The following is a 14,084-nucleotide window of genomic DNA, read 5'->3' as shown; positions in this document are numbered from 1 at the left end:
GTTACTGATTACCTACTTAAGGAAATTGACTATTGCTGTCAAAAACAAGAGTGTGAAATAACACAAGTTAAAAAACAAACCAACAATACCCAGCTCTAGGGCAGTGACTGTTACAGGACGACATAAATTCAGGGAGCGATTTGTGCCTAAAAGGTCTGGTATGACACCAGTTGTGAAAAAGGTAAAAAGCTTAACATCAAAATAAGTTCTCTTTGGCTGGCTGTATCTTCTAAGAAAAAATTATACTAGTACAGGCAACTTGCAAAGCATGTCTTCATGAACAGATTAATCCATTTAACTAAATCAGAATTCAGCTGTGCAGCTTTTTTCCACTATTTTTTTTTCATAAATAAGATGCAGAAATAAACTGCTTTAGTGCAAAGAAATGCATTTTAACTATGTGTTTAATAAGCAAGCTAATTGCTAGAGAGTACGTGCATGTTTATCAAAACACTGTTACAGATAAATAATCAGTTGTAAATTATAACACCCCCCTCAATTATATCTTTCACATACAGTAAGCAGTCATATTTATTAGCAAAATAAGGCATAATTTACAACACACAACTTTGACATGCATTGGTAGGAATACAAATAATGATGTATTGCTCTAATCTTACTACACTCTTGGCTCTGGGTAAGAGTGAGGAATTTTTGGAATGTAGGTAGCATTTAGGTAGCATAACCATTTAGATGTCCTAGAAGGATATCTTGTGAGAGACAGAAAGAAACTAGAAATAAGCTTAAGAAAAGTTGTTGAGGAATACAGTTTCCAGGATGCATTGAATTTGATTTTCAGTTCAGATTTTATATTCTCTGTCTAATAATAAAAAGATTATGTATGAAAAGCTTTCTATACTCTGCCAACAACTGGAATTCTGTCACTTCCTGTAAATATGAAAATTATTTTTTTGACACAAATGCACTTATATGGGTAGTGACTGTATGCCAATAAAAAGAGCATACGTTCTCTGTATTTAACTGTTTCAGAAATCTTACTATAACGGCCTACTCATCACTCAGTAGCTAAATACACATTGGTACTCTTGTCAGCAGTACATTAAACTTTGGGCTTTGGAAACTCCCCTTATGAATGTCTTTCACCAGAAGAGGCTGAAATAACAACTGCTCTTTTAATTCCATGGATCTAAAGTGATCCTAAAATGTGCAAATACATACAAAAATGGGAATATATAATTTTAAAATGAATGCTGCAAAAAAGTTTCAGTGTACTACAGGAAAGCACTACATAGGATTTTGAATGTTGTGCAGGAATGTGACATTTGGAGGCATTTCCCTTGAAAACATCAACAACTAAGGGATGGTGTGGAATCAAATGGACAATGATTTTCATGGAAATTGTTCAGAAGGTGAATACAACCAAGCCAATGTCCATATGTGTTCCAAGGTGCCCACTGCACCATGTAAGAACAGGAATTAGCTGTGGCCATGGATAGGCCAAAAAAGAGTAGTTGAGTAAATATTCTGACTTTCAAGACTGAGCAACTACATGTGTTTTGAAATATGGCCCAATAACAAAAACTCTGCTCTGTATTTGAGGCTCTGTCTCGTAGAATATCTACTTCTGGCTTCAAACAAGCTTGTCTTGTTCAGTAGAATACGTTGCCAGTGTGCATGTATTTACTTGTTTGTAACCGATTTTAAAATCACAAACATAAAAGTAATGGCAACGTAAAGTTTAGTTCTCTTGCTGAGATTTTGTGTTTGCTTTGCTAAATGAATGACAAGTAATAAAGTTGAATAAATTTGTGGATGCATGCTTTGAAGGAAGGCTTAGTTTTGTCTCTCAAGGAGACTATCCTAGCATAAAGGATTTGTTGGAGCTCTGTTTTTTTTCAGTAGCTCTAAGATGTTACTAATGATTCATAACTCCAGTGCACCATGAGCTTTGTTGGACAGAAAGCAGGTAAGTAGAAAAGCAAGGCAGGTACATACCAAGGTGGTTTGCCATATATTTAATTGCTGTCAAGACAAGCTTTTTTGAACCCTTTCAGCAGTCCTTATTTAGCTTTAAAAAGAAAATAATCCAAACTTCTAACTACTACATGAATTATACTGTATTTACAGGAGACCTGGAAACAGGCAGATTTCAAGCAGTAAGGGTTGTAGTACCAAGCAAGGTCAGTTCATAAAGCAGGCTGGCACTAGAGGGAAGTCAAGACAGGACTGGTTATACTACTCCAAATTATCTGCAGCCTGGAGGATGCTTCTGCCCCTGGCTTTGTGCTGGCCGTGCCTCCTGCCTTCAGATGCCAGCATCTGCACAGCCAGGCAGGGAACCCAGCCGGTGACCATCTGCCTGGGCAGGCACGGGAGCGCTGCCAGCTCTGCTTTCACGGCTTCCTTTTGCCTTGCTCCGCACTGCGACCTTCCAGACAGCTTTGGTTTTCACTGGGCATTCTTGTTGAACCTGCAGGTCAATAAAGTGTCAGAAAAACTAATCTTATAAAACCGGTTTAATTCTCTGCCGTTTGTGTGTGTCAGCCCTGAACTGCCAGGGCTGCTCTCCTGAGCCTCGGTTCGGGGCCCTGGGCAGCACCGCCTGCGAGGGAGCCGGGAAGGAAGGCAACCTTCTCCTTCCTGCGCCACAGCCTGGATTTAACCTGCAAACCGTGACACGGCAGCCTTTGAGAGCGGCAGCAGCAAGCCATGAGGAGCCTGTCCCGGGCCCAGCCGCGCTGGAGCCCAGAGGTCCCGCTGCAGGCCGCAGTGCCGGCTGCTGGGACCGCCGCCTCCTGAGCTGCCCCGAAGCGAGGACTCTTGTACTTCGTGCCGCCCCGCAAGCCCGGTGTGTTTCTCGGTAGTGAAAGGGACTGAGAGCTGCGGGCTCGTCGCTGTGTCATCCGAACGAGACTCTGCTTGCGGGTCTTTTCGTGTTCCAAGACACGGCAATGAGGGGGCACACATTTAAGCGGAGACTTGCTCCCGGTGAAGCCCTGGCGACAAACGCCACCGTAGCAGCTGCCATTCGCACCGGCCCCAGCGCCGGGCGGAACCTTCCCGGGCCCGCCGGCGAGGCAGCCGGCACCGCCGGCCGCGGACCGGGGCGGGGCGACAGCGGCGGCCACGGCCATGTGGGGCGGCGGGGCGGCCCGAGCCCTCACCCGAGCCCTGGCCGGAGCCCTGCGGCGCCGGCGGGCGGGCGGTGAGCGGGCACGGCTGAGCGGGAGGAACGGCGGGAGGAAGGGAGGGAGGGCGGGCCCCGGCGCGACCGGCGGCAGGGGCGGCGTGACGGGGTTTGACTTCACCGGCTCCCTCACTGCCGGGCCCCGCAAACCTCCCGTCGGGAAGGTGCTGTTCCCCTGCCGCCTCCTTTGCGGTTCAGAGGTGTCTAGATAGCTCCATCGCTCACTGTGGCTTAAAATCATCTTCGGGGGTGTTTTTTTCTGGGTGCAGTGAGGCATTGCTGTCATTCGGGGCCGCAGCTGGATGTGAGCGAGCGTTCGCCGTGCTTGGGGGAGCCCTGGGTCGGCTAAGCTGGAGTGCAGAGCAACTGCAGGATATTACCTGCCTGTGCACCGTCCGTCAGGGGTTTTTTCGTACAATGCAAAATGAGTGTGCAGCTGTGTACGTCTCAGATTCTAACACATAATAAACCCAGCGCTGCTGAGCGTGTGTGTGTGTGTGTGTGTGTGTGTGTGTGTGTGTCTGTCTGTCTGTCTGTCTGTCTGTAGCTCACGGTCAGAGTAAACATTTTCGGAAATACACACTAACTGAAACATTATAGTTAGATAAAAATCTCTTTTCCTTTCAGTATCTGAATGTAGCATTGTACATAATTTGAGGAGTACAGGGGTGGTGAACTAGCATACATTATTTTATGTAATTCCCAACTCCGTAAGTGCAATAGTGAGCAAATGTGCAAAGATTTGCATGGTTAGTATTCTGCTAGAGCAGCACACTTACAACTACGTGTTTTGCCTCTGACTTCTTGTAAAGCTGATGTTTTCCATTTGGTTGTCTTTTATTTATGCAGATGACGGTGCAGATCTGTCTTTTCAGAGAGGTCTGAGAGGTGTCCTTCAGGACTACGACAGGAAAAGACAACTGAAACTCAGTAGTAGCTTGCCTGTCTCTCTGACTGAAATGAAAAGCAACATGTAAGTATTGTGTCTAAAATAACCCTGTGTGATAAGGGCTACCCTTTCTGTAACAATTTAATTTGACTTCATGACAGTGTCATGTGGAGCCATTTTTATATCTCACACGTTTGTATGTTTGATGTAGCCTGTTCTTGTTTTACCAGTTGCCACCTTAAAAATTACAGCATGCAGCCATCTGTTTGGGAAGATATGTTTCCCATACAGTGTATAATGTCTGTATGCTATTAAACAAGTGTTACTCAAATCTCTAAAGAAACATGAGTTTTACCTTTTTGCATTTTCCAGTGCAGTATTTGTTTTTCCCGTATTTCAGCTGACATGAAGTATTGGTATTGGTTTAATGACATTCAGCTTTCATTATTTAGGTTCACTGTGAAGAGACCTTTCAGCACTTCACACTCATCAGTGGATTCAAAGGAAGTGAAGAAATTCCAGCTCCTTGCACATAAGTGGTGGGATGAAGAAGGAGAATATGCAGCCCTTCATTCTATGAATGATATTAGAGTGCCATTTATTAGGTATGGTTTAGAAGACATATTTTTTTTAATATGTACTATTTCTGCATGACCTCAGAAAATATTGTAAAAAAAAAAAATAGCCAATTACCAGTACTTAAGATAACTACATATTGCATCTACTCAATCACCTTGTGGGTTTGACCTCAATCACATCCCTTTTCTTTCAGAGATACTCTATTGAGCATGAGTAGTAATTATCATCTGGGAAATCCACTTTCTGGAATTAAGATTCTTGACGTGGGGTGTGGCGGAGGACTGCTGAGTGAGGTAAGCAACAGTGTACTCTGTTGTCTTGTTAAAAGGTGTGCAAGGTTGTACTAATTACGCTGCTTAATTTCTAATCCTCCAAGGAGGACATTTTCTATGACATGTTAGTTACTGAGTAGAGTGCAATGCACTCTTACGAAAAAACCCATAGAGTGTTTGGTTAGCATAGTGGTGGTGGTTTACAGACAATGAGGGAGTTGGTAATGAGAAATTCTAAAATTCTGAGATTCTAAATCAGGAAAATAAGATTTCAAGCACTGTAAAGTAAATGAGAAGGGAAGAATGATGAAAAATCCTTGAATATTTCTTTCTTTGTTTTACTTTTTTCACGTTATGAATATGGGCGAAAATACTTGGAATCATAACATCCTCATTACCAAAGAAGTAATTTTTCTTATGAACTTGTTCTTACACATTCATTTATTTGATTTGCTCATCTTCAATGTTTTACATGGAGATGGGGATTCTCACCTTTGATTTGATCTCATGGGAAATGCATGGAATAACATCAAGCACCCAAATCATACCTCTCTTGTGTCAGTAGAGATTGCTGTGGTACAGGGCCTGATGTTACAGTGGCGTCCAGAGAAGTCTGCACAAACCTGGGACTGAGAAGCACTGTCCACACAGGCTCCAAACAGGCTCTGTGTCCTATCAATAGCTTAGGGATGGTTTGTCAATTTAGGGTTACAGATATGGCTGACTTACTCAGGGAACTTCATCAGCATCTGAAGTGAGGTGTTACAAAGGGACCCGAATCTCTCCTGTTTTCTTTATTTGTTTTTTCTCCTCTTTTGAGCAAAATCCTGCAGTCTTGTGAGAGGGGTCTCTCCAACAATGCTGGCAAAGCCATTGTGCTGCATCACCTCCTCAGGCTGAACAACCGGTGAATTTCAGGTTGGAATATCATACATGTGGTCATGTTCTACAGCCTGTTTCAGTTTCAGAAGAGGTGATGACTAAGGTGTTAACCTTGGAGTAAGAAGACACTGGAGAAACCTGAGTGACAGCCAAGGCTGATGCTATCCTAGTAAACATCAGTGTTTAGTTCTCAGCAGTGAAAAAGTCACAGAGATAATCCTATATTAAGTAACCATTAAAAAGATATGAGGATTTACCATTACAGGTGGATGTTGAAGAAAGTAATGACAGTAATTAAATACAGCATTGTTCCCCCCCTTTAATTACTGTGTTGATTCCCCCCCTTTGTTTTTCCTCTATCAGAGAGTAGTAGTGAAAGAAATCTTTATTTGGTGTAACAAAGTGGATTGAGAATAAATTATTCTAAAAGATAATTTAGATGTGTGCATAGTCCAGTATATAATTTTTAAAGAAAATTAACACCACTTTCCCAAATCTAAGGGTGCTTTTGCTTTAATAAGCATTTAAAATAAAACTGCCAGATCAGAGCTCACCATTTAGTGTTGTCTTGTGTTGATGCTTTCTGCATCTTGTATGTACATTGCAAAGTTTCAGAAACCTCTAAGTAAATTGTTTTCATGCAGAGAATAAATTGCACTCTTTTTTATTAGCCTTTAGGTAGACTGGGAGCTTCAGTTACTGGAATTGATCCTGTGGAGGACAACATTAGAACAGCAGATCAGCACAAGTCATTTGATCCAGTCCTGGTGAAGAGAGTACAGTACAAGTCCAGTTCACTGGAGGAGATTGTGGAAGAGTCTATGGAAACCTTTGATGTAATTGTAGCTTCTGAAGTAGTGGAGCATGTGGCTGACCTTGAAATGTTTATCAAGTGTTGCTCTCAGGTGTTAAAGGTAAGACAGTTTTTGTTTTCATTATAGAGAATATTTATTCTATTTTATTATTATGTTTTTTTTTTTAAAAGGAGTGTGAAAACACATTACACACATTTCTCCACTAAGTCAGAAGCATATTCTAGAAGTGCCTTCCATTCTTCTTCATGATGCAAATACATCTTCCCAAGTTCAGTAACCACATTTAAGGGAAATTTATTTCCTCAACTCAGCCTCAGAAAAGTGTTAAGGCATTACCTAGCATTGCAGGTTTGCATTGCATCAGGAAATCTGGGTGCATCTGATTTCACTCAGGTGAGAGGAAATGTGGCGGTGCTGCTGTTGATGGACAACTGTGGCTCGGACTGCATGGGAACTCTGTAATGATGCTTCTGACACAAGATTTTATTCCAGCACTAGCATCACATCAGATAATATCCTGGATTGCTTTTAAAGGTTCCTAGTTAAGCTTTGGTGATAATCAGGTGGTTATTCATCTTCATACTAGTCCATTTGCAAAGCAGGATGGTGTAGGCTCAGCACACAATGGGAGCTGTTCTTTAACCTTTTTAAGAAATTTTAGTTATTTCAATGGAATGTACTAGTAAATTTTAGCCTGCTAGGGACAAAGAAATTATCCCTTATTTCTAACAAACAGTCCTTTAAGGACTTAGAATTTGTTTCTGGCTTTATTTCTTTGCCCATGTAATCATTAAAACAAGCATAGCATGGCATTCATCAGTCTCAAAAATTAAGGAAGCATTTCACATTTTACTTTGGTTTCAATTAAAAAAGTTGTTTGTGGTTTTATTTTGTTTTTTTGCTTTGTTGAGATTTTTGGTTTTTGGGGGGGAGTTTTTGTTTGTTTGTTTTTTTAAACAATATATATTGTGTGTGCTTTAATACCTTTTATTTATCAGTTTCATGGGCAGGAAATACTATAAGTGACTTTTCTAGGTGTTCTTTGGGTTAAGGAGTAGTTTTTGGGCCACCCAAGACACCTGATTATGTTGATTCTGTGACGATTCCTGAGACATACTGTTGGAAGATTATATTCTTCCTTGTATTAAAATGTGATAAATGTAATTTCCGGATGAAATTACTTCTTACTCTTGCATTGTCTAGACTTTGACATAGACGAATTATTTGTCTTAATGTGATTAAATTTACAATTTAAAAAACAGAAATATTCTTCTAATTGAACATTTTAATATTTTAATTAGCCTGAAGGTTCTTTATTCATTACGACAATCAATAAAACACAATTGTCCTATGTCCTGGGAATTGTGGTTGCAGAAAAAATAATGGGGATTGTACCAGAAGGAACACATGAATGGGAGAAATTTGTTCCCCCTGAAGAGCTGGAGCGTCTCCTGGAATCAAGTAAGTTTCATTCCAGATGGTGGGAATGCAGAGAGGTTTCAAAATGGCCCCTGTAGAAATGGCAAAGGGATAAGTTAGGTGGGGTGAGTGCTAGCAATAACACACAGTTTTTCCTGCTTGAGTTAACAGTCGTATATTGAGTGGGTCATTCCTGGTTTAAAGACACTGCTGCTTACTGGATTTTTCATAAAATAAATTAAATGGAATCCAAAGAATGCAGTGATTACTTGAACAAAATCACTGTTGCAGCTGCCCTCTGTTTAATAGCCTAAATAAAAAAATCCACTGTTTTCCGTTATGTTCTGGTGACAGAATGTATGCTCTGAAGTGGTTCATAAGCTCTAGGTCAGGTTTGAGGAAATAACTGTGTTGGCACTCTGGGACTGCACTGCTGCCACTGCATTGTTTGTTGCCTATCCTTTGGGAGGAGGCGTTTTTATTTTTGGTTTGCTGCTCCACGTTCTCTATTCATATTACGTTACTAAAGGATTTCTTCCAAAATGTGAAGATCAAACCTACCACAAGTACATTAGTCAGTTCCTGAGAAACTCTGTGATATTGACTTTAATTGTTTCTAATTAAATTACCCTGGTCTGTTTGCTTTTAAAATAGACAAAGCACTGAGCTGGGAAGACTTCTGCCCATTGCCCTCCTTCACCACATATGTTTTAAAACCCTCTCACCAAATATTTCACTTTGCTCTAGTTCACTGCAAAGAAGCTGAAGTATGAGTGAAGCTATTCTCTTGGCACGATCTCTTTCTGGCACTTTGCAGTAATGTCATAAGGAATATGACTAATACTGGTTCACATACTGGTGGTTCTTTCAGTTCTTCTTTTGAAAGAAGCAGGTGCAGTGGAGTGATTTGATAGGGTGTTTGTTTTCTGCCTTCCACCCTGCTGGGACACAGCAGATCCATGCAGTGAACTGAGTGCTGCTCAGCCAGGACTGATAAATCACTCTTTATTTGCACCAAGTCCTTTATGGCGGTCATGTGCCTTTTTCTTACACTTTTCCATTCCTAAAGGGAATCTGAAGAATGCTTGCAAACATGTGCTCAGATTTTGATCTTGGAGTGTGTGATGTCTACCTGAAGCACATCTCCACCTACAGAAAACATTACCAGTCAGCCAGATGAGGTGTGAGGCTAGGGTTTTCAGCAGAGCCCTGTAGCTGCTGGTGGTGCATGGCCTGGCACAGAGCTGTTGCAGCCACTGCCAAGAGCAGGACCTGCTGTCACCAGCGATGCTGGTGGCACTGCATGTGGGGGTTTCTGGCAAAGCCAGCTTGCTCCCCAGCCCAGAGGAAGAAGCATGTTTCAGACTTGCTGTCCTAAAGAGCTTGATGTTGCAGTGGCTTACAGTATTTAAGAACATCCGTTAATTTATATGGCTTCTTTGTTTTCTAGATGGCTTTTCAGTCAAGACTGTGAGTGGGATGTTGTATAATCCACTCTCGGGCTCCTGGAGCTGGGCGGAGAGCACGAGCCTGAACTATGCAGTGCATGCAGTGAAGTCTGGGGCTCAGGCACAGTCACACTCCACAGACACCCCACCAGAGACAGACATCCAGCAGCACTCAGCCACAGCTGGCACTGTTCCAGATGGCACTGTTTGACATGTGTGGTGATGGACTGTCACCAGAACAGAAAATGAGCTTTTACTCAGATGGACACAATAAAACCTTTGCTAACAACAAGCTTCCTGTTTGTATCAATAATACTTGTGCTATTTTTGGCCAAATATTTAGGGTCTCAAAAAAGTCAAATGCCCACTATCTCAGGAATCTTTTAAGATTGAAATGAGCAAAGCTTTTGAAGAATAAGTATTTCCATGAGAAAGTAGTTTCAAACTGTTGGACAGGGGAATGCAAATTATTCTGTTGATAGCTTGGAGGAAGTTTTATTATGTGGTGGCATTTTCAGTCCTGCTAGGACTCAATCTCCATAAGAATAAAGGCATAGAGGTAGAGTGAGTTAAAAACCACAGTGCTGTTTTGAAGGCTGCTAGGGGGTCCATGAAGATTCAATGCTCTGGACCCAGGAAGCCCCCAGCCTTCCCAGAGAGAGAGTCCCACAAGGAACTGCCTTCTGGGGGGGTCTCTGGCTGGTCTCCCAGCCACTGGATAAGCCTCAGCAAGTGGTGGCAGTGGCCACAGGTGATCAGCTCTGGTCAGTGATTTCAGCTCAGCGATTCCAGCTCTGCTTGCCCGGCTATCCCAGGCCAACTCAGGGACAGAGAGATGGGAAGTGTCGTATGGCAGATTCCACAGAGAGTCCTTTATTATCCAGCAGCTCTGTGAAGGGAGCCAGGAATGACTGCTCCCTCCTGAACTGGGGGAAATACTGGGGTTTTTATGGGGGAGAGCAAGGGTGGTACCAAGGTGGAAAGGCCAATGGGTTACAAAGGATTAACATGGGTACTAGGGCATGGTGGGGTAACAGAAGCTGTTCGGGATAGCTCACCATGATAGGAAGAGGTGTGCCAGCCTAAGGAGCATCCTTCCGGGAGAGTTGAGATAAGCTAATCACAGCCCACTCGGGACATCCCATTCAAGGGACATCCCTCCAAGGCAAGACTATGGGTCTCCACACTGTACAATAAATAAAATGCCTTAAGTATTTAAAATACTCCACTCTGTAAAAATATATGAAACACTTAAGATCTACAAACACTTCTTTTCCATAATACACCTTTCTAAGGAGGGGAAACAAAATAGCAAACCTTTATTGTTGAGTCCTGCTGTTTCTGCAGTTGACATGAAGTAACTGTGAAATGGAAAAAGAGTCCCTGAGACCAGAGTGCCTCAGCTATCAAAGCCCCTTCACCATAAAGATATTTGTATCTGTGCCTATTATTCAGTTTTCTCCCTCTGCCCAAATAAAGAGAAACTGCAGGTAAAATTTTACTAAGCAACCAGAGCACTATGCTAGAAGAATGACACATTAGAAGTCTATCCTATAACTGCGGTGCCATACCTATTTATTCTTAATGTTCTACAGCCTGGGTAAGGAGAAGTCATTTACAATGGAACAGAACTTTCTAAATAAAATGTCATGTGTGTGTCTATGACTCAATCTCTTTCCTTCTTTCTCCTTTTTCTTTCAACTTGTACACATCTAGAAAGGTGTCTTGTTTTTGTTTGCAGGGATGAAAATTAAACTTTTTTCCCCCTCTTCTTTTTCTCCATTTTAGTTACTTGTGCGTTTGTCCTGCTGTAGAGGTGATGGGTTAAATTAGCTTTTTACATATTTGTATTCTTCCTGCTTTGCTGTATCTGCATGTTGCCTTCAGGTCCAAGTTTCCTGATGGATTTCAGGATGCCCAGAAGAATATAGTTAATTTATAATGGAAATAATAGTAATTAATAGCTGACAAAAATTAAGAAGTAGAATCTGGTGTGATCACTTCCATGACAGTAAGTTCTGTTCATAATATTTCTGTTGGCTGTAGTTTGGCTTTGAGAAGAAGATTCATCATCATGTTAAGAGTTCAGTGATGGAGAAGCAACTGCACCAGTAAAATCGTTCCAAAGGTTCTTCAGTTGAAGCAGTTTAACCTTGGAATCTCACCAGTGATATAACATTCTCATTTTTACACTTAAGTACCTCTGTGAGCTGCAGTTTTGTGTTGTCACCCCTTAATTTTCTCTTAGATAAGTAGTCTGAGATTATCTTTACAGCTATTACCACTACATGTGATTTCTGAGTTCACATAAAGTTCTGTGGTAAACATTTCTGGAGCATGGCAGTGGAACTGGCTGCATAATTCCCTGTCTGCCTTTCTTTTGCAAAGGAGTCTTTGTTCCATTTGTCATGTATGCAGTGTGCTGCACAGTGTTTAGGAGAGGAGTGACGCTGGAAAAAAAATGTGGAGTCAAAAAAGGTAACAAGTGATCTTTCCTCCTAACTGTATTCAGGCATGATAAACCATGTGGCTCCAGCGAGTTCCCCTAACCAAATTGCCAACATCAAAGTTACTACAGCTGTATGGTTCTTGTTTCAAATTTCACCAGCAGCTCTGAAAAGCACTGAGACCTGGACAGACTCCTGAGGTAGCCAACAAGAAACATCCCCCTCTCTGCATCCCCCCTGCCACTGATTTGTTTTGAGACTGGTTTGAGTCAAGTGAAATAAAAATAAGGTTATAAAACTGGCATAGAAAGAGCTGATTTTTAGTTTATTTAAGAGGCCTAAGTCCAGGTATTTGTGTGACTGTTATCCTGGCTTTCTCATCCTTTCTGTTTTACCTCATTCAGAATATTCTGAATTGAGAGAGACACACAAGGATTAAGTCCAACTCTGAAGTTAATTACTTATTACTTCCTTGTAGTTTTTAATTAAACTGTGAACCACCGAGGGGAAGGGTGTTTTGCTTTTTTCACTGTCATTTCTATTGCACATAGAACAAAAAGCCATTGATGCTGTCTGGGTTCTCTGTCCAAGCTCACAAGTTGTACCTAATGAGCAATGGCTGGCACATGGAACCAGGCACATGGAGCTGGTTATCCATGGATACCTTTGGTTTTGACAAAAACCTTATCGCAAGCACCTAATCTGCTCCTACATGTGTATTGTAGTCCTTTCAGTCTGGGAGAGGTTTGAGGACAAATGAATTGGGACTGCTTCAACAGCTCCTTGCAACTTTAGTATGTCTCCAGATGTCCTGATGTGCTCCATCCCCAGTCCTTACCCATCAGTTTTCTTCTCCTGGGGATTATCCTAACTATTCTGGCTATATTTTATCCCTCTGTTTAAAACAACCTTGTTTTAATGCAGAAATGATAGAATGTGATATAAATAATTTTAATGAGATAAGAAACAGTACAAAAATATCTTACACTTGTGAACTGGTTTTGGTGCTTTACATCCTTACCTTTTTCATAAATGTACAACTGGCACAGTGTAATCAAATTCACTACTGTCCAGTGAATATGTACTATGCACTTGTGCTCCAGAAGCTTTTTTCTTAAAATCTGTGCATAGAAAACCAATGACATTTTCACACCTCTCTTAGCCCAGCTGCTGCAGATATTTCATAGTTGCTATTGAAATGGACAGAATTTAAACAAAATAAATTTGCAAATCTTTTTTGTCTTTCACTTTGCAACTTGTTCTTTTTTGTGGAGCCACAGCTTCAATGCTTATAGGAACAGTGGTGGTAGGAGGTGAAAAAAGCAATGTAATTGCAGCAGGCATGCACCTAGGACTAGGAGTGAGGCAAGAGGTGATTCTTGCCTTGAGATAGAGAAAACTGTATTTGGGGCTTGGTCTTTTTCTGTGTTTATTTCTAGTTGTATATCCTTGACTTTCCTGTTACCAGCCATTCATTTGTGCAACAAAACATCATAGTAAGAAGCTGATCCTGCAAAAGGAAATAAAAAAATGCAGCAAACAATGGTGTTCTGGGTGGTCTTGGCTATTCAGCTGTGGTTTGGCTTGTTGTGTTGTTTCATCTCTCCCACGTTGTTCCACATGGTCCCGGTGCCAGCTCTGCTCAGACTGATTCTTGTCTGAGGTGTAAATATTTTTTTCTTTCTTTCCTGTTTTTTTTTTTTATTATGTTTCCCTGGGATGCTGCTGGTGGTTGTGCTATTCAGGGAGCTGAATTTTCCCAGTGTGAAGGACTAGTGCCATTTGGGAGGTAAGCACTGGGAGTAAATGGACAGGGAGAAGATGGGACAGAACAACTCCTTGAGGGGCAGTAGGGTTTTAGGTTGCCTCAGCCTGACTTGTGGAACAGCACATTTAGATAATAATTGAAACATTAATTGTGCTCAAGCCCAGCTGGAGTAGTACGAGAGCCTCAGAGGAGATCTGCATTTAATCTCCTTTTAAAATAAAAATACTTGAAGTTTCCATGGTTCCCATTATGCTATCTTATTGCCTATTGTTCCTCTGTGGTCCAGTGACATTTCATGGCCATTTTTGCAGGACTTGACAATTTCCACTAACACCCCGTGTCAGTTTCCTCGGGGATGGAAAAAAAAGAGAGAGAAAGGAGTGGGGAAGAAATTGTGCAGCAGCTGTGAGTTGAGAT

The 14,084-nt window shown here is 41.6% G+C and overlaps 1 protein-coding gene across 1 annotated transcript; it reads left to right on the top strand.

The window, feature by feature from the left end:
• Window positions 1–2,804: 2,804 nt before the first annotated feature.
• COQ3 (coenzyme Q3, methyltransferase) lies at window positions 2,805–9,703 on the top strand. The gene is made up of 7 exons (XM_062488695.1): window positions 2,805–2,809; window positions 3,998–4,121; window positions 4,490–4,642; window positions 4,810–4,909; window positions 6,442–6,684; window positions 7,887–8,046; window positions 9,455–9,703. The coding sequence occupies exons 2-7, from the start codon at window positions 4,108–4,110 to the stop codon at window positions 9,661–9,663; spliced, it is 879 nt and encodes a 292-aa protein (XP_062344679.1). The 5' UTR covers window positions 2,805–2,809; window positions 3,998–4,107; the 3' UTR covers window positions 9,664–9,703.
• Window positions 9,704–14,084: the final 4,381 nt, after the last annotated feature.

The sequence above is a fragment of the Cinclus cinclus genome, chromosome 3 (genome assembly GCF_963662255.1).
Source record: "Cinclus cinclus chromosome 3, bCinCin1.1, whole genome shotgun sequence".
NCBI classification, from domain to species: Eukaryota; Metazoa; Chordata; class Aves; order Passeriformes; family Cinclidae; genus Cinclus; species Cinclus cinclus.
Note: the sequence above shows the minus strand (reverse complement) of the source record. Positions and strands in the feature narration are given on the sequence as shown.

Bases quoted from the DNA above. Each gene is read 5' to 3' on its own strand.
- COQ3 (XM_062488695.1), top strand. The intron at 4,910-6,441 runs GTAAGCAACAGT...CTTTTTTATTAG, and splicing joins GCGGAGGACTGCTGAGTGAG to CCTTTAGGTAGACTGGGAGC. The intron at 6,685-7,886 runs GTAAGACAGTTT...TATTTTAATTAG, and splicing joins GTTGCTCTCAGGTGTTAAAG to CCTGAAGGTTCTTTATTCAT.